Raw genomic sequence first — 19,429 nt, 5'->3', positions numbered from 1 at the left:
AACCACTTCGGTGAAACGCACGAGCACGGGGCGCGGGTGCTGACAAACCTAGAGACATAATCGGGGCGAACCGGGATTCGAACCCACAATCATAGGTTTCTGGCGTGCCCAAGGGACGCAACTCTGCACAGCGAATTGCGGCGCCTTAGACGACTAGGACAACCGAGCCCCATGATAGGTGATGGGAGAAGTACAGAAGGCAGTGATTGTCACGTATTTTGACCAAGTTAGAATTGATCCCTAGAAGCTTCTGCTTGTCGTCGGTTGGTCAAGTTCGCGACTGGGTCAGCTTTGTGCGGACTTACCACGACGGCGTCGATCGTTGCTCATAATATCGATCACTGGTTTGCAGATCGTTTACAGACTGCTGTAAATATTGCGGCGTTAACCAAACACATTTTGATGTACACGGGTATACTCATATACACATAATGTCAATATTTTATTCTCACCAAACCCCTTGGAAAAACATTCACGTCAACAACACTGAAATTTAGGGCCCTGTATACCCGACGTGACCTCTCTCTCCCTCGACTGCCATCGTCATGCGTAACGCCGCGTTGCGTCTGCTAGTGGCCCGGCTTTTGATGATAAGGAGTCGAGTTAACAACCACTTGTAGTGTTTACCATTTAGGCCTGATAACCTCGAGACCATTTTGTAGATGTTTGGAACAATCGTAAAATCTATAAACAGGTACCTGAACTGCAAACAAGACACATTGAGTTTACTCTGCGTCTAAACACATATCTGGCTCTATCGGAAGTTCCTCAATGTAGATATATATGATCGTCGACTAACATATAAACAAACTGTTAACTGTGATAATAAACCGAGATAGAGATTTAATGTTCTACAGAGAGAGCAAATAAATAGTGGTATATCGTGTTCTCCTTCGGAACATTAAAGTCGTGTTAGTCAGCGACCGAGATTAATTGAAGGAAATCCCGACAAGTAAATAAATCGTAAATTAAAGGATATGAACTGTAGAAATATGACAGATATGAACAAACCCGTTTCAGTCATGTATAGTTAATGGACACGTGAGGATCCAGGGTAGAATAGGTCTTCAGCAACCCAGGCTTGCCATAAAAGGCGACTATGCTTTTCGTAAGAGGCGACTAACGGGATCGGGTGGTCAAGCTCGCTGACTTGGTTGATGCATGTCATCGATCCCAATTACGTGGATCGATGCTTATGATGTAAATCACTGGAATGTCTGGTTCAGACTTGATTATTTACAGACCGCCGCCATATATTTGTAATACTGCTGAGTGCGGCGTGACAACAAACAAACATTTAGTGAATGAATAACTGGAATGGGCTTATTAAGAAACTAAGAATGTATATGAACAGCGCCATGTCAGCACGCTTTGACCATTCGCCTTGTAAAACGTTCCCTTTCTCATTGAGATAGTAATTTAAGTAAACATGTAAAGGCTTTGAAAGTGTTCGCACGACGTCCCATTCACAGGCGTGCCTCACCTCGGTGGCGGTTGTATCCCCGACGAGTGAGCCACCGTTATACAATACACCGGAAACTGGTCCCTTGAAACTCGATTAGAGTGCCACCCCTGACCCGGCGCTGATAACAGAAGGAGGGGGGAAAAGGGGTGGGGCGAAAGATGACTATATATGTCGATGGAAGGCGACATCGCCTAGGTAACGCTCGTCAAATTGAACGATACTTTGACCTGGGGTGTAACTGCGATTTAGATATTTTATTAAGCGGAACTCACGGAGTGCGTGTGCGTGTGTGCGCGTGCGAAAACTCCCAGGCAAGTCTAAATACCTTCGCAAGTGTAGATTTGTCCACTTTCTACAAATGGAGAGATTCTCTGTGCTTCTTTCTATTATTTACGAACAGGAAATTGAAAGAAAATACATTTCCGAGACTAAATGTTAGTCAAGCACGAGATAATTACAAGTATGCACGAATAGGTCCTTAAGCTTGTTAAACAGGTTGTTAATACGCCATTAAACAAATAGCCTAGCAAAGTACGTGTATTATGTTACAACACACTATCGAGTGAATGGTTACCATTTGCTGGACTAACACTTAGTCTGGGAAAACATTTCTTTAACATAAGTGTAATATATACTTGTCGATAGAGTGAGTGAGTGAGTGAGTTGGGTTTAACATGACTGGGCCACCCGTGCCCCCACTTGTCGATGGAACTTTTCCTCCACTGTTGACTTCCTTCATAATCAAGTAAATTAGATTTAGTTCGTTGATCCATTTGCCAAGGCTTTTAGTTAAAAAAAATAATAAATATTTTTTTTAATTCTAGCAATGGTCGGGACTAACCATATGCAAGTGAGCATGTGTGTCACGTACCATCAGCAAAATTCAAGCTATATAAACTTGAAGTGATTGTCAGTGAGACCGGAGGTTGAGCAACATCAATGTCATTGTGGGTACTATGACAACCAACTGGCCAGCAGGTCTCACATTGTAATAACCCCATTCCTCTCTTGTAGCGACTCTGGCCGACTCTGGCCACAAACACGCTCAGGTGAACTACACAGCCTTGTGGCTACCTTTTGCACAAATTTCCAACAATATTCTTTTTTACCAGATCACTAAAACAGGTTTCTGCATTCATAGTTATATCTTTGACCATCTACCCACTATATCGGTGGACCCGTGGTATTTTCCGGGGTAGAATAGGTCTTCAGCAACCCATGCTTGCAGTAAAAGGTGACTCTGCTTGTCGCAAAAGGCATCTAAGGGGATCGGGTGGTCAGGCTCGCTGACTTGGTTGATCCATGTCATCGATCCCAATTGCGTGGATCGATGCTCATGATATTAATCACTGGATTGTCTGGTCCAGATTTGATTATTTACAGACCGCCGTCATATAGCTGGAATATTGCTGAGTTGGGCGTTAAACAACAAACCAACCAACTATATCAGTGACATTTATAATGCCCTACAACTGTTTGTTGTTGTCTTTATCAAGTGATTGACTGAGTGCTTCATTCACTTTCACTTTGCGTCCTCCAAATGAGCTGAGATTTGGCATCATTTGGGTCAATCTGTTTTGAGAGAAAATAATAGTTCTAACCTTAATGAATATATATTTCATTCCAAGAAAGGTATGTTTTCTATATTAGTGTTATTTTGTGCCACTGCAAACACATATGAATTTGAATAGTACTTGTGACTAATTTTAATTCGCTTTTTGTTACATTCTGCAGCAGTAAATAGTTTTTCAAACAGTTTAAGGTGGCTTATGGTTCTGGTTGTTCAATCTATTAAATGAAAGATTAAAGAAAGTGATGCCTTGGTAAGAAATTAATAACACACACAACAGTTTTGCATTAAGAAATAGACTTTATTTCAAATGTATCAAAACATTTCATTATGTCAATATGAGCATTGTCATAACCTCAACCATTCACCTATACAAAACTATATATTTAGACAAAACTCTTGTAGAAAACTGGCACTTATCAACAAGGAATTCTTTGGAAATATACATAATGCTGGAAACCCCGGCAATCACAGATGTGCTTCGTGGACACCGACTTCTCATCATAAACAGAGGAGAGAATTCCATAAAGGGAGATAACCATGATAAATCGTTCCTTTTTAAGAAATTCTGCACATAACACCTCAGTGTAGTTGTAAATTTGATATGCAAAAAATCAACATTCTTTAAAACAATGGAATAATATGTTTTCATCTCATTGTGACAATACAATGCCATATCTTCTACTGATCTATAGTGTCAGGACATATAACTCATATTACAGTAGGACAGTAAGAAAAATATAACATTTAAAAACAAGTCAGTTGACAAAAAGAACACAAAACATAAATCCCTTTTCCACTGAAGTAAAAAATATAAATTTGCTAAATATCACATTTAGAATTATTACTGACTTCGGAAATGCAATTGTATCCGTCATTTTCTCAGAGAGAAAATATGTAAAGCAATCCACCATTATTTACAAATCAACTGTTACAACAACAAACTGTTCTCAACCTCCATAAAGGATATTGAACTATTCTACAATTAGCATGGCCTCGTCATCATTTTTGTTGTAACATATTGTCATTTCCCATTGGACGGAACTGTGAGACATCGTAAAAGACATAACATAAAAAAGACATGATATATAAAAAATATGTCATACAAATAAATAATAACAAAAGTTAATAAATTTGAAATAACAATATAGAAATCACAGTTAACCTCAGAGAGGTCTTGTCATTGGATAAGCTGATATTGACCTTCATGTACACATTTTCATTGCAATGCTCAGTGGGCAATAAACATGCTCAAATATAATGCTGTAAGTATGTACAGAATAAATGTTCAAATCAAAGTTCATTGTAAATGAAAGTAGTGTTACTAATGCTGATCTATTGAGTATTACAAAGATAAAGACATGTTTGATATTCTTTAATGTTTGATAATTTAATTGTCTTACTGTCTTCATTCAGTATAATTTAAGATCTCTATTTTTGATGATTACAATTCATAAATACAGCAAGACCTGACAGTGGAATGCTGACTACGTAACGTTTACTTCTTCTTCTTAACTGCTTTTTCTTTCTGAGCAATGTCAGCTTCAATGTAAGAGATTTTCTTCACCAGGGTCTCCTTTTTCACAAGTATTCCAGTCAGCTGTTCATGTGAGGCTGTCAGCTGTTCGTTATCTCCTGCAGATTCCAGTTTCTGGATTCCGGCACGAAGTTCAGCTTCTGTTTTCATTGTCTGCAAGAAGAAAACAAAGATGTCATCTGACTCTTCTTTGTTGTTTTTTGCTGCTTGGAACAGTAGTTCAGACAAATCATGGCGTGCCAGCCTAACATGGAAGAAAAGCCCAAACTGATGCAGGTGCAGACATTGACAATACCCACATGGGCAGGGTGACAAATCGAGGATCATAAGTAGGGTGAATAAGAGATTTGTACCCATCATCCAAAGATCCTGGCATGGCTAAGGGAGACAATTCAGTGACATCTAACATAAAATGGCGATATGTTCTGCCCTTGAATCCCCACAGGGGCTTTGTTTACAGTGAGTGAGTGAGTGTGAGATTTAATGTCACTTTGAACTGTATTTTAGTTATACCACGCCATGTCAGCTCAATGTTGGAGGAAAGCTTGAAACGATGCAAGACTGAGATGTTTACCACAATGGTAAGGTACACAAATCTAGAAATGTAATCCTCAGTATTTAAACCCTGGAATACAGGTTTCTGACTTGCGAATGGGACATAACTCTGCACATCCTATTCCGGCGCCTTAGACAACTAGGCCCCCTTTGTTACTATAGAAACCCAGATGATTGGCAACAGTGTCCTTGATGACCCCCTTACCTGCATGAGTTCAGCATTGAGGGAGTCATTGTTGGTCTGTAGCTCCAGCAGCTGGGAGTCCAGGACATCCTTCACTGTAGATAGGGCTGGGATGCCGCGCCGCTTCAAGGGGCTGGAAGACATAGTGCAATTCAATGATTATTTTTAGGTTTCCACTCTGAAGACAAGGGAGCATAATAACAATGCTATCATTGTGTTTAAACAGGTACTCTAAGCTGGCATAATATCATAAAACTTTTTAACATTAATGAATGAGTGAGTATGGTTTTATGCTGCTTTTAGCAATATTCCAACAATATCATGGCGGGGGACACCAGAAATGGGCTTCACATATTGTACCCATGTCGGGAATTGAACCCAGGTCTTCGGCATGACGAGTGAACGCTTTAAGCACTAGGTTTCCTTCTACAATCTTTTCCTTCTACAAATACTGCATAAAAAATTAGCCAGAGATAGTGAGTGCATTGAAATTTTAAGTCACACCAGCAGCATTTGAGCGATAATCTTACTTGAACATTTACTATTTCACATAATCATAAGATTCATTTGAAGAATGCTATTGAGGAATAACTGACACACCTTTAGAAACATGTCAAATGTCATTTATACTTAGAAACCCCAAGTCAAACAAGTTAGAAAATCATTTGGTAAATATCAATATGGTAAAGACAACAAATGCTACAAGGAGAAATGGTCAAAATTGAAGTTGACCTGATCAATAGTTACTTTTATTATATCAATTACATATATTTATAAATTGTGTATGTATATTTCTGTGACTCTCTTTCCTTCTCCCTTTCTTCCCTCCCCTCTCTTTTTCATGCCAATTTGCCCCCCTAGTCACCTTGACATCATATTAAACTGTATTTAGCCACATAAATTAATTAAGAAGCCCACTAATCAAAGAGCCATGAGATATTATCTCCATGCAGTCCTACCTTCGTGGGGTATGTGAGGGACTTGGAATGCCTCCCCGCAACTCCGACATCCGACTGCTGATGATGTCGCTTGACGTCATGAAACCACCCTTAGAAGCAAGGTACTGCCGCAGTCTGGCGTTGTTGGCCATGGCCTGGTAGCCATACATTCGCTGTGTGATTGTCTGGAGGAGTGAATACATTGGTATTTACACTTTATTAATAAGATCAATCAAGAAACGGATCTCAGTTTCGGGCACCCATTATAAGCACAGTGCAGAACATCAACTAAGGGCTTCACACATTGTGGGCATTGAACCCAGGCATCGATGAGACAGGCAAGTGCCTTAACTACAGGGCTGCCTCTACCACATCTCACTACACCAACTTTGTTGTAGCTAAGAGTTAGGTTATCAGGTAGTCAGTCACCCAGTTTAGATTAATTATTTTTGTCTGAACTTTGTTAGATTTATTGGGAAAAATATAAAGATACAACTACAAAAATCATACCAAATAAAAGTAACTACATGTGTAACATTTTATAAATGATACTTGGATAAAGGCATTCAATTTTCTACTGACCAAGTTTCTTACCACCGGTTCGTTTACCGGACTTCGCTGAAGAGATGTGGTGTAATTTTTGTCTGCGCATAATAGTGGAATTTGTGGTGGAGTTCTGGGTGGGCTACACTGCTAGTAACAAGTTAACTTGCTTCCAAATTAATACTTGCACTTAGGGCTACCTGCCTTTCAGCGGGAACCTTTCCGGGATTAACTGCTTCTCAGTGGGAACCTTGGTTTTCCTGGAGAATCGTAAAATAGCTTACGTCGGGCAACCAATTGCCACGTATATGGGCCCGGCGGCGGAAGTCGTCTTGTCAAGCGGTAGCTGACAGTTGGGCTCCCGGTGGTGGTCATGACAATGGTTTTACTAATGGGGCCGGGCAGCGGTAGTCTGACATAGGCCAGCAGCGTTAGCTGCTTATGACAGCGTGGTAGTTGCCAAGCAATGGTAGCATATAAATATGCTACCATGGGGGCCGGTCAGCGGTAGCGGTCTCAGGCCAGCAGCGCTTGCTGCTAATCCCCATTGGCCACGCTAGTGGCCATGGCAACGGTAGCATTTTGGGATACCCGACTAGCAGCTTAGTATCCCAGTAGTACCTGCACACCCTCGGCCATTTAATCTCATCTTGTGTTTTATTAAAGGCATGGGCATCGACAGCTTGGTGGCCCATGTCTCGCCTCTCCTTGGCATATCGAGGGATAAAAGTAACTACATGTGTAACATTTCAAAAATGATACTTGGATAAAGGCATTCAAATTTGTACTGACCAAGTTTCGTTTCACCCGTTTGTTTACCAGAGTTCACTGAAGAGATGCGGTGTAATTTTTTTCTGCACATAATATTGGATTTTTTCCCTTCAAAACAGAATTTGCTAGAGTGGCGTGCGCATTATACTTGGATGAGCACTATACTCAAGAAAATACGGTATTCTCTGGCTTATGCAAGCCTCTTCTAAAGCCCTAAAAACACAACATCCTGCATGTTAAATGTCATAAGCATTTACTGTTCCCTACGGGAAGCAATGACCAAAATATTTTCATGAAAAATAAAAAGAAAGAAATAATGATCTGCAACAAATCATTAATTTAATCTCAATTCAACTGAACTAACTAACTAACTGGAGAGCAAACATCTGTAGACCATGAATAAAACAAAGTGTAATCTAAGCACCAGTCTACTTCCAACATTGCTCCTCTGTTATGAACTTGCAAAAGATGTACTGCTTGTGACCTACTCCGTCCTGGAATCCAGAAGTGGTCAAAGTATGAAAGGGACCACAACACTCTACAGAATATTTCAAATTGTCTTACCTGGGTTGAGAAGTTAGTTCGGGCTGGACTGTCGACTTTCATGTCAATCATCTCCCCGATGACGTTCATCCTGTCATCAGGGTTCTTGGTGCCAGCCAGCGCCATCTCCAGGGCTGGTCTGGGACTGGATGAGCCAATCAGAGAGTGAGCTCGGCTTGTGTTCTGTGTTCTTGAGAAGAACATGTCTTGACACATGATCTTCATTGCCTAAGAAAGAAAAAAACCCCGGAGAAAATGATACATTGTTCCACAGATGTTTATATTCTAAAGTGAGGAGGCAGGATAAATCTTAATTTAACGTGTTCTGTTGCTAACCATTTCATTTTTTTCGTACACAGCATGAAAATCAAAGATGAATTATTACTGAGTTATGATTTTAAGGGTTTCCTTCTGAACTCACAGAGTTCTTTATGACTAAACACATTTTTGTAGTCACTACTTTGGTAAAGAAAACTAATCCACAAGAACATATTACACACAATGGTGTCTGCGATAGGTGAAAACACCCTCCTGAGATACCTCACCTTATAGAACTCTCTCATAAAGAGGACATTTCCATCATCTGTCATATCCCCAACCTTGATGTGAGCAAGGGAGTGCAGAATTACTACAACAAAGTCCCCGATCGATTCCATTCTTTCCTTCCTCACAAACAAAATCTTCCGAGAATGCTCATAGAATATGGAGTTCCTGAAAGCATTCCTCTCATAATTGTTCTTTGGAAGACTTGAGGCAAGGAGCAGAGTGACTTCAGGTGTTCCGATTGTCTGGTTCAAGAGTCTGATGACGAACACGCCAAACCTGTAGATGACGAACTGACTTGGACTGATGCCATTGATGTCTGTGGGCTTGAGGTCCCCGTTGCAGGACCACTGGGCATCCTTCACGTCAATGTACGGCTTGCTGTAGTCCCCACCTGGAAGCAAGGACAGAGTGAGTGAGTGAGTGAGTGAGTGAGTGAGTGAGTGAGTGAGTAAGTTGGGTTTAACGCCGCTTTTAACAGTATTCCAGTTATATCATGGTGTGTCAGCTTAATGCGGGAGGAAAGCCCGAAGTGATGCAGGTCTCAGATGTTTACCACTTCGGTGAAACCCATGAGCACGGGTATGGTGTTGACAAACCTAGAAACATAATTGGGGCGAACTGGGATTCGAACCCACAATCATAGGTTTCTGGCATGCCCAAGGGACGCAACTCTGCACAGCGAATCACGGCGCATTAGACGACTGTGCCCCCGAGTGAGTGAGTGAGTGAGGTTTGGCTTAATGTCACTTTGAACTGTATTTTCTTTATATATACCCCTTTGATGAAATCCAGGTATGGTGCTGACAAACCGAGAAACATGATCAGGCCAAATCATAGGATTCTGGCACACATAAGGGATCACAGTCTATTGGAGGACACACACAATACATAGCGCTACAGCAACAACATGGTTGACAAAAGCTATACTCTAGGTACAAACAAAGAGTGAGTGATTTAAGTGTAAGGCCACTTTGAACACTATTTCAGTCAAGGCTTGTCAGCTAAAGGCAGAGCTAAAGCCATGGAGGTCTCAGATGTTGACCACTTTGGTGCAAATACTTTTGTCTCCAGAACAAGTTTTCACAGTACATCACTATCTGTAGGTATTAATATAGGTACATGTACGTAAAAATATATAACAATCAACTGTTCATTTGCCCACTTAAAAATTTCTTATTCAAATAATCTCAAAATCAAGACCTTTCTATTTTAAAAGACATATAACTGTCATATAAAATCTCAAGTTTGATTAAAAATATATGATGAACAAATCAATAATTTATTTAATAATTACATCAGATCATAACCTACCCAGTATCTTGTCTGATGTGGCTGGACCAGATCCGGTGCCACTCGATTTGTCCAACATAGCCTCAAGATCGTTGATCTGCTTGAAGAGAGGCGAAGCCATTAGCAGATTCACCCAGTCCTGTTCCCTGTTCCCTGTACTCTCAAACCCGCTGTCAGGAACAGGATCGGTTGTTGTGCTGCCCTGCAGTGAGGTAAACCCGGACTGCAGTGTCATCTCCTGCTGTCTCTGAGCCATCTCGTTCCTCATCTCCTCATCAGCTTCTAGCTGGGACTGTTTGTCCAGTTTGGCAACCTCTGCTCCCATACGTTGCTTCTTCCTGGCATCCAGCTTGGCCTGTAAGGCAGCTCTGTGCCGTTCCCGCTCATTCTGGGAGTTAGACTCCAGTTTCTCGATGTTCTTGTTGTGTTCCCTCAGCAGTTTGGCCTTCTCCTGCTCACTGGCACTGGATTGCTCAATCTCTTGCTTCTGTCTCCTGGCGTTCTCTTCCATCTGCTGCTGGCGGAGTTTCTCTCGGTCTGCTTCCCTCTCTCGAAGACGGTTCACTTCACGCTGGTGCTCCTCCTCCAAGTCCTTCTCGAGCTGTCTGCAAACACATAAGCGTTTCAACTTGATAAGCTCCTTTTAGCCCTATTCAGTCACATACAAGCAACACACAACAATTATTTCACACATTTTACTCACATGGGGCATTAAACCATGGTTACCGTCTTGACCAGCCAGTGCTTTTACTATTAGGCTAACCTACTGCCCCAACATAATGATAATGAATCAACAACCAGAGTCTCTCATATTGTTAACTCCCTACCAATCTCGTTGTGACCATCCAGTCAACATTTTAGTTGCATCTTACTTGAACCACAGGTTGACGAAACCCTGTTCTGTCCTGAGATGGTTCTTTTATTCACCATTTATTTTCCAATAAGAAATGCATCCCGTTTCTTAATCAAATCATAATGCTTACACAAAGTAGAAACAATTACAAACAAAGTATATACACAAAAAATGCAGGCAGAAACATCACAACTTACTGAAGCTGATTGAGAATCTTGCTTTTGCGTTCTTCCTCACGTTCCTTCTGCTCTCTCTTCCTCCTCTCCAACTCTGCTTGCATCTTCTTCATCACGTCCTCCTTGTACTTCCGGGCTTCCTCTGCAGCCTTGCGTGCCTCGGCCTCATACTGCTTGGTGAGGGCCTCAGTGGGGGAATACTTCCTCATGGCATCGGCCAGGTCTCCCAGCTGCTTCTCCTTCAGGGACAGCCGGGCGTGGGTCTGCTGCACCTCCAGCTGGGGCGTCATCTGCTTCTCCGCCTGACTTGACAGTGTCACTGTCAGCTGGTCAAAGTCCTCAAGTTGTTTCTGGAAATATTCATATGTATCTAACAGTGGTCTCAAGCAGGAGGAAGACATATTCTTTAGATCTTAATGGCAGAGAAGATGCATTTTATTCGTGTGGAGGTATATGATGCATGCTGAGGGTGAGCGAATGCAGATCTATTCCTAAGATGTGAGTGGTTGCTCAGATGTGAGGGAAGAGTAGCTGTATATTCTACAGGTGTGCTGAAGAATAGGTTTAAAGTCTCCAGGGTGCCATTGTGCAAAGCAATCTTAGCGCTAAGGTTATCGTAAACTCCCATACCTTAACATAGACTTGGTGTTTATTGTCCAGGACCCACTTGCACAAAGCGATATAAGCGCTAAGATGATCGTAACTCCCATATTTTAACATATGGTTACAATAGTCTTTGCGCTAAGATCGCTTTGTGCAAGTGGGCCCCGGACTGAGTTTGCTTGAACTGACAAGGGGAATATTCACCACACATGCATCCACACAAGATACACAATTCATAGGTTAGGGTGCAGATCCTACCCTGTCCCAACATGACTCACCTCCTGTTGTTTCTGGAGCTGCTGCTTCTTCAGGGCCAGTTCAGCATGAGACATGGACCCAGCATTGGCCACAAGGTCCATCAGCTCCTGAAGCAACAAAATACAACTCACTAATGAAAAGATCAGATCTGAATAACAGATACACCTACTTGAAAATGTCACACTTCTACTTGTACTGGACCTCTCATATCTCTTACAGATCCTGAGCAAATATATCATAAATCACTCCTATTCCATTTTCATCTCTTTCTCAGTTCTCAGAAATTATTAGACTTGAGGGTTCTTTATATGAGGGTTCCCTCAAAGTATTCCCTCATACATAACAATATTTCAGTGACGATGTGCTAGTCTACACTACCTGTTCAAATGCTGATGTGAGTTTGTCTCTCTCGGCCTGTCTAGTTTCCTGGACCTCCACCAGGGCACGTTTCAGTGCGGCGTCTCGCTCCCGGGCCAGCTGTTCCTCCAGGTGGATGGCCTCCTTCATGTGCCTCTGTCTCAGCACTGTGTAGATCATGTTCTCGGCCACATGGCCGTCCTTGCCCTGAACACAACACTCCCTTATCATGTGGAAAATCATTCACAGATTATTAAACGGAAATGTTTCACTTGTTTGATGTAAAGAATGATGAGGTGGGGTGAACACCACTCTTAACAGTATTTCAGTATTTCTTATGTAAGAGGAAACCCAAAACCATTCATGACTTTGGTGAAAACCCATGAGGACAGGTATAGTGCTGACAAACAGTGACCAAAATAAGCACCTGCCCATAGGCCTGTGGGTGGTAGAACTCGTGTTGGGCAAATACCGTATTCGACGTAATAAGCGCCCCGCTCTAATAAGCGCCCACGGCGATATTTGCTTATATATTGGCTTGTGAACAATCCTAATTTGCACCCTTTCCGATTGATCAATATACACAATACTTATTTATTCGCGTATACTATGCACTCGTGTGTTATATGCACCCTTAATTATGGGCAATCAAATTCTGGAAAAATATATCTCTCGTATATAAACATTTCAGGCTGTCAGCATAAAGCCCTGGGCGCTTATTACGTCGAATACGGTAGTCTAAATTTGTATGGGTCCTTATGGCCTGCAGTAAATTTGTTTATCAATAAGTTTGTCAAAATAAGCTGCATTTTTTCAAATGCCTGTCAGTGCCTGCAGGTTCTATAGTCTATGGGTCCTCATGGCAGCCTGGGAATTTATTATATTTCAAACACTGGTCACTGACAAACCAACAATTATAATCAGGGCGAATCAGGGATTTAAACACATGATCATAGGGTTCTGTCATGCTAGGAGAAATAAGCAAATTTCATCACCTTGGACGATAGGGCCACCTGTGCCCCGTGAAGACACATATGAATACAAGTGGTAGAAAGGATTTCAGATTTTTTAACATTGTGGTTCACTACCCTATCTACTGAAGCTCACATATACCAAATATCTCTGTACTAATATCCTGCTCATGCTGTTTGTTCACTAAGAGATGCATGATAAGAATGTCACCTTCATTGAGTCCTTGAGGGCACGTCCCTCGACATCCTTGGCGATGATCTCATTGAGTTTGTCTCTGTCCTGCTGTTGCCGCACAAGCTCCTCCGACATCTCCAGGTCATGCTTCTTCTGCAGCTGCTGCATCTTCTGCTGTCGACGCAGGGCAATCTGGGCACAAACAAACCATGAACAGAGCAAGGTCTGACTGGAAAACTTGCATTAAGAATGTCAGTGAAAGAGGGAGATCCAGGGAGAGACACCAATTACAGGCATTGTCTCGATGTAATTAAGCTATCCATTAACCGTGGATTGAGACACATCATAAAATTTGAGTTAGCTGATGTTCAAATTAATGACTTGAATCAAACTTGATAGGAATAGCAGTTACTTCGTCCCACACTGACCTTTGGGTGATTTGAAAGTCATTGTGCATTTCATGTGTCCACAGTGTTGCTATTCACTATCACAGTCATGATGACAAGCATAATTTTGAAGGCTATACTTCTCACAAAAAGGTACATGTGACACACAAAAATAAAGAACACATCCAATTTAGGTTCCTACTCCACCTAATAGCCTGCACTACCAACCTTGTCCATTAATGCCTTCTTCTGTCTGTCCCGCTCAGACTCAAGGTTGCGCTCGATGGCTTCCTGTTCCTTGCGGTGTTTGCCCAGTAGTTTCTGCATCTCAGCCTCGGACAGACTGCCACCATTCACAGCCAGCTCCCTCTCATGCTTGTCCTTCAGGGCATCCAGTGCCTGCAACACACACAACAAGCAGTGGGTGAGTGAGTGAAGAGGGGTGAGGTCGGAGAGAGAGAGAGAGAGATCAAGAGAGAGATCAAGAGAGAGATCTTTGTAAACAGAGTAAGTCTAAATGCTTTGACAGTCATTCTTCTTGAACTTACAAGCCATCAAAAACTGTGAAGAACAAGAGTCATCAGAAAACGACAAATCCCCCACAAATTCGAAAGAACAAATCATCTGACTGTAACAGTAAGTTCTTGATTTTAGAATTTCTATCTAATCTGTCTGTCCGTATGCGAGAGTTGTTACTGAGCTATTAAAACAATACCATGGATTTGGGATTTGGAACTTTGTATTTCTATGTTATGGACACACCAATATGAGCACAGTCAAAGTCCAACTTGTTGCCAAGGAAACGGAAAAAATAAAATTTAAAAAAAATCTATAAATAGCAAGTTTGGATGAGACATATTGAATATTTTTTCAGTTCTGCTCTGGAAATGACACCTACCTCCATATTCGAATATAAGGCTAAGTGGTGTCAAAAACAGCATGAAAATGTGAAAATTGCGATAAAACATCGCTAGACATGATAATTAACCATTTCAATGACATTTCCTATTCTGCTAGGCATTTTTTTCTATGCAGGGATTAACATTACCATGTGTATTTGGCCGGGGGATCAAAAGTGATTGAAAGTTTTAGAAAGATGCCTCTGTTCAGTATAGCAACAATCATCGCTATACGGCACAATGACACATGTAACACATCAACTCGTCAGGCAACTTCATGTTTCTTAGTAATAAAGGAATGTGACATTAAGTGCATATATAATCAACAAATCACAGGCAAGCAAGACAGCAGTTTCAGTTCCAGGTAAATCACATGTGCTCCTGAGACTACTGTTGTGTTCAACTTTCAATTAACAAGTTAAAATAAGGATGTATTTTGTTCCCCAAACAGAAGATGATACAAAGGGATTAATCACAACTCACCAATTTCTTCTGCACATCAATCTGGTGATCCATGTTCTTTGAGTCATGGTACTTGTCATCATCAAGGGCGTTGTTCATCTTGCGGTCCTCGTCTCGCTGTTGAGTCTCCAGCGCTGCCTGTTTCTCCATCTGACCATCAATCAGACTCTGCTGCTCTAACGTCATCTCATCACCATTCAGTTTGTCACTGACGGCTGTAATCACCTCAGCAGCAGCAGCATTGCCACCAGACACCTGGACAGTGAGGAAAGCTTTCTTCAGTAAAAGTGAGTGAGTGACAAGGTGACCATTCATGACACTTTTAGCCCTACTCTAACAATGACACACCAAAGGACACCAAGCTTTCACATATTTCAGCCATTTTGGGATTCAAATCCATGCTTTCCAGCTAACACTTTAATCAGGGATACCCTGCTGCCACGTTCTCTAGATTAATGGTCATATGTCACGATGGGACATTGACTGAACTGTTTGATAGGAATTACATAGAAGTTGACGGATGACAAAGTAGACACATTTTATAGATAACAACTTCTTAAATTACTGTTAAGGCGACATATCAGTATAGATCCTTATACAAGCAAGACAGTCTTCCTTAACAACGGTATAAGGATCTATACTGAAGCGTCGCCTTTACAGTAAGTAAAGAAGATGTTATCCATAAATTGTGTCAACTTTGGGACATTGACTGCTGTAAAATTACACCTGACATTAAATCAACCCTAGCAACTAAGCTCACATGACATGTTAGTCCATACAGCTTGAGTACCTGATAGGTGTGGCCATGTTCTCTTCATAAATGTGATTCATACAACAGGAAATCATAACAATAGCAGACACTTTGGAAACCAACAAATATTTGTAACCAACTGTAGCTGAAAACCAATCATAACCGATATTATTGATGGTGATTTCCTTCCCAATTCCTGACACTAGTAAGGCTTTTTATTCAGTATGTAATAATAACAACAGAAGACCACATATGATTTGGTTTGTTGTTTAACGCCGCACTCAGCAATATTCCAGCTATATGACGGCAGTCTGTAAATAATCAACTCTGGACCAGACAATCCAGTGATTGATATCATGAGCATCGATCCACGCAATTGGGATCGATGATATGTATCAACCAAGTCAGCGAGCCTGACCACCCGATCCCGTTAGTCGCCTTTAACGACAAGCATAGTCGCCTTTTACGACAAGCATGGATTGCTGAAGACCTATTCTACCCCGGAATCTTCACGGGTCAGACCCCATATGAAACACCACATATGCTCAAAACGTATGACATCATTTACCACGTCAACAGATGAGTCTGCATTCCAAATGCACTCTCGCCTCCCTGGGAATCGTACAACAAAGTTGCCTGTTAAACACTCAGGGTTTATCATTTCTTGACTGTCGTTCAAGAAGCAGTCAAAAACAGGTGATCATGTCCAGATGAACCAATTACAAACTTATGACAGATGGTGACATCATACCGAATTATTTCTTAATCAGAACGTAATAGATTTTCTTAAAGTATTCCCAAGAAGCAGTGTGAAATCGTACATGAGCTTTGGTGATCCTGTCCAGTTCGGAGGCCACTGCCTGGTCCTTGGTGAGTTGCTCTCTCATGCGCTTCCGTGCGGCAATCTTGGCCATCAGCTTGTCATTGGCACCACTGCGCTGGTCTTGGTGCTTGGCCTCCATGCGGTGGACTTCATCATGGAACTGGGACATTATTCTGTCACGCTCAGTTGTAGTGGAGTTCTTCAGCATCTCTCGAAGAGCCTGCTCCTGGACTTTCTGTTGCTGATCCTGAATAGCAATGGTCAACCTTATAGTAATAGTAATATTACATATAAGATATTAAACACTATTCTTGTAGTCTTTAATTAATGTAAGCAATGACAACCTGAGTTCAAGACAGACAAGATGTTGATCTTGCTGACATTAATTAACTGACAACTGATTTTAAAGTATATTTATAACAAATGCAGATAACAAAAATTCAAGTTCATCTTAAAGTTGGACCTGAAATTTTCCAACAAATTAAGATGAAGTAATTTCAACAGTTCCTACATGTTGGTAATTTCTGCACTACACTGTTCAACATACAAACCTTTTCATATTTTTTCCAAGCCTTGAGTAGAGCAGCTTCTTCTCGAAGTCTGTCAGCCTCGTTCTGAGATTCAATAGCTTGCAGGTGTTGTTTCCTCTCCTCCTCGGACAGATCTTTGAGCTCCTCTTCACTCAGCTGACGCACTTGTTCCCGACCCTTTCTGTGATGCAGCTTGTCAAAGAGAGACTTGGCTGCTTGGTTAAGATTTGTCTTCCCCTCCCTGAATGACTTCAACAAGGCATCCTTCTGTTCCTGGGTCAAGTCAAGCGAGCTGACCCACTTTTCAAACTCATCATCCATGAGAGGTTCCTCCTCATCAGCTTTGGCAGCTGTGGCCTTCTGTAGCTCCGCCCTCACTTGTTCCTGTTCTCGCTGAGTTTGCATCATTTCCTTCACCATGTCCTCGAAGGACTTGACATGCTGGGCTGGGACACTCTCCGAAGGTATGCCTTGGTTCTTGGCTTCCATCATGTGCTGTCGGTAGAGATCTTTCTTCCGCTGTCTTCTAAGATCAGCCAGTTTCTTCTTTAGGTTGGCCAGCTCTTGCTGCTTGGATTTGTCAAATGAGTCACTGAGCTTCTGTGTGTTGCCAGCATGGTCAATAATAAGTCTTTCTTTGTCATGGTCAGATTTAACTTGTGACATCTTCTTCTGGAGGTTCTCTGATACTTCATCAAGCATGTCCTGTTTCTTCTGGTCATATTCATCCAGAAGTTGGTTCAGTCTGTCAATTTCCTCTGTTTTGAGTTTGTTTTCTAGCTGAGCTGCCTCATAAGCTTGTTTCTCAAAGAGATATTTTTCCTGTTGTCTCTTCTCCTCCTCGCTAAGGTTTCCAGAGCTCTTCAGTTTGCTGGGGTCACCAATCACAGCCACAATGGATGAATCACTCTGAGTGTCCCCACTGGAGGTTCCAGCAGAACTCTTCACAAGCTGTGACTGAACACGACCTGGATGCTGAGGTTGTCCTTGTCCACCTTGTCCTTGTCCACCTTGTCGTTGTCCTTGACCTTGACCACCAGTGACAGCTGCTCCTTGATTAAAGTTGACATTTGTAATGTTGGTATTTGATCCTCCGGCTCCAACCTTAATGAGATTGAGGAGTTCTGGGGACAGGTAGAAAGGGCCTCCAGATTCCAACATGGCTATAAGCTGCCTGATGAGAGGGATCAGTTCTGAGTCACTAGATGTCTCATCTGAGTCTCCATACACGCCGCTCAGCTGGGAGTCATAGTCCCCGGCCAGCAGGGCACTCCGTGTGATCACAACCTTGGCCTCTTCACAGCAGAGCTCCGACCTCTGTCTGGCATACTCCAGAGAGGAGTGTTCCTCATCCAGACCTTCTAGCTTGCTGGTGATCTGGTCCCGCAGTTCACCCTGTAGTCGGGCCTTCCCTTGGTGGTAGCGCTGGAGAGCTGTAGCCTCTGCCTCAGGATTCATGGCACCATCCAGATCATCCATCCTGTCTCTGTATCTCTTCTCCTCCTGCTGCAGTTTGGTGAAGAACTTTCGAACTGTGTCTGTGTATTTCACATGGGCCACGACATGAGCCTCTTCGTGTTCTCGTTCTAAACTGTCAGCCTCTGTCAGGATGCTGATGATTTCAGATGGAATGACCGTGGAGTAGTCTTGCTGTGATGCTCCACGACGCTGAACCTCACGTTTGGCATTCTCATTGAGTTGATGTGAAAGCGCATCAACATCTTCTAGGACTCGTTGTAGGTGTTTAGTAGACACTGTGTTCAATTCAAACATGAGTTGCTGAGTCAGTGTATGTTCCTTCTGAGTGAGTTCATGTTCCTTCTGTCGCTGCCTCCTCCAGTAGCCACGTCTTGCTATGATCTCCTCCTCTAACAGGGAAAGGGCACCGGGAGGTGGTTTCTTTTTCCTGTGGCCTCCTGTTGCCAGGGTAACAGGAATCACCATCTTGTTTTCAGGGTTTACTCTTACACCAATGACAGGACTCAGGTCCCCTGTGACAGGATCCACTGCTTTCCTGCCGATGTTGATTGGGACGAGACCTACGAGTTACAGAAGCAATTTCATAAATAACGTCTCTGCATAAATAAACCTATGATTTAACAGAGAATGCAAAAATATCTCCATTATTTATAATGGTTCACAACATAAGGATTGGTTCACTTCATAAACTTCAAGTATGGTTAACTAAAATGAAGAACACCTTATGTCATCTTTAACAAAAATCGGTTTTAAACAAGCCAGGT

The 19,429-nt window shown here is 42.1% G+C and overlaps 1 protein-coding gene across 1 annotated transcript in view; it reads right to left on the bottom strand.

The window, feature by feature from the left end:
* Positions 1-3,315: 3,315 nt before the first annotated feature.
* The window catches only part of LOC124111392, a 172,263-nt gene continuing 156,149 nt past the window's right edge, over positions 3,316-19,429 (bottom strand). The window contains exons 124-137 of the mRNA XM_048382016.1: positions 17,208-19,225; positions 16,655-16,903; positions 15,104-15,337; positions 13,950-14,120; positions 13,372-13,527; positions 12,211-12,396; positions 11,853-11,939; positions 10,993-11,321; positions 9,964-10,547; positions 8,652-9,043; positions 8,128-8,334; positions 6,271-6,434; positions 5,333-5,444; positions 3,316-4,725 (exon numbers count right to left, since the gene is read on the bottom strand). Coding sequence (XP_048237973.1) covers positions 4,534-4,725; positions 5,333-5,444; positions 6,271-6,434; positions 8,128-8,334; positions 8,652-9,043; positions 9,964-10,547; positions 10,993-11,321; positions 11,853-11,939; positions 12,211-12,396; positions 13,372-13,527; positions 13,950-14,120; positions 15,104-15,337; positions 16,655-16,903; positions 17,208-19,225 — 5,081 coding nt within the window. The 3' untranslated portion in view covers positions 3,316-4,533. The remainder of the gene's footprint in view (positions 4,726-5,332; positions 5,445-6,270; positions 6,435-8,127; positions 8,335-8,651; positions 9,044-9,963; positions 10,548-10,992; positions 11,322-11,852; positions 11,940-12,210; positions 12,397-13,371; positions 13,528-13,949; positions 14,121-15,103; positions 15,338-16,654; positions 16,904-17,207; positions 19,226-19,429) is intronic.

The sequence above is a fragment of the Haliotis rufescens genome, unplaced genomic scaffold, assembly GCF_023055435.1.
Source record: "Haliotis rufescens isolate VD_foot unplaced genomic scaffold, xgHalRufe1.0.p SCAF_4, whole genome shotgun sequence".
NCBI lineage: Eukaryota > Metazoa > Mollusca > Gastropoda > Lepetellida > Haliotidae > Haliotis > Haliotis rufescens.
The sequence above is the reverse complement of the archived record's forward strand: the minus strand, read 5'-3'. Positions and strand labels throughout refer to the sequence as shown.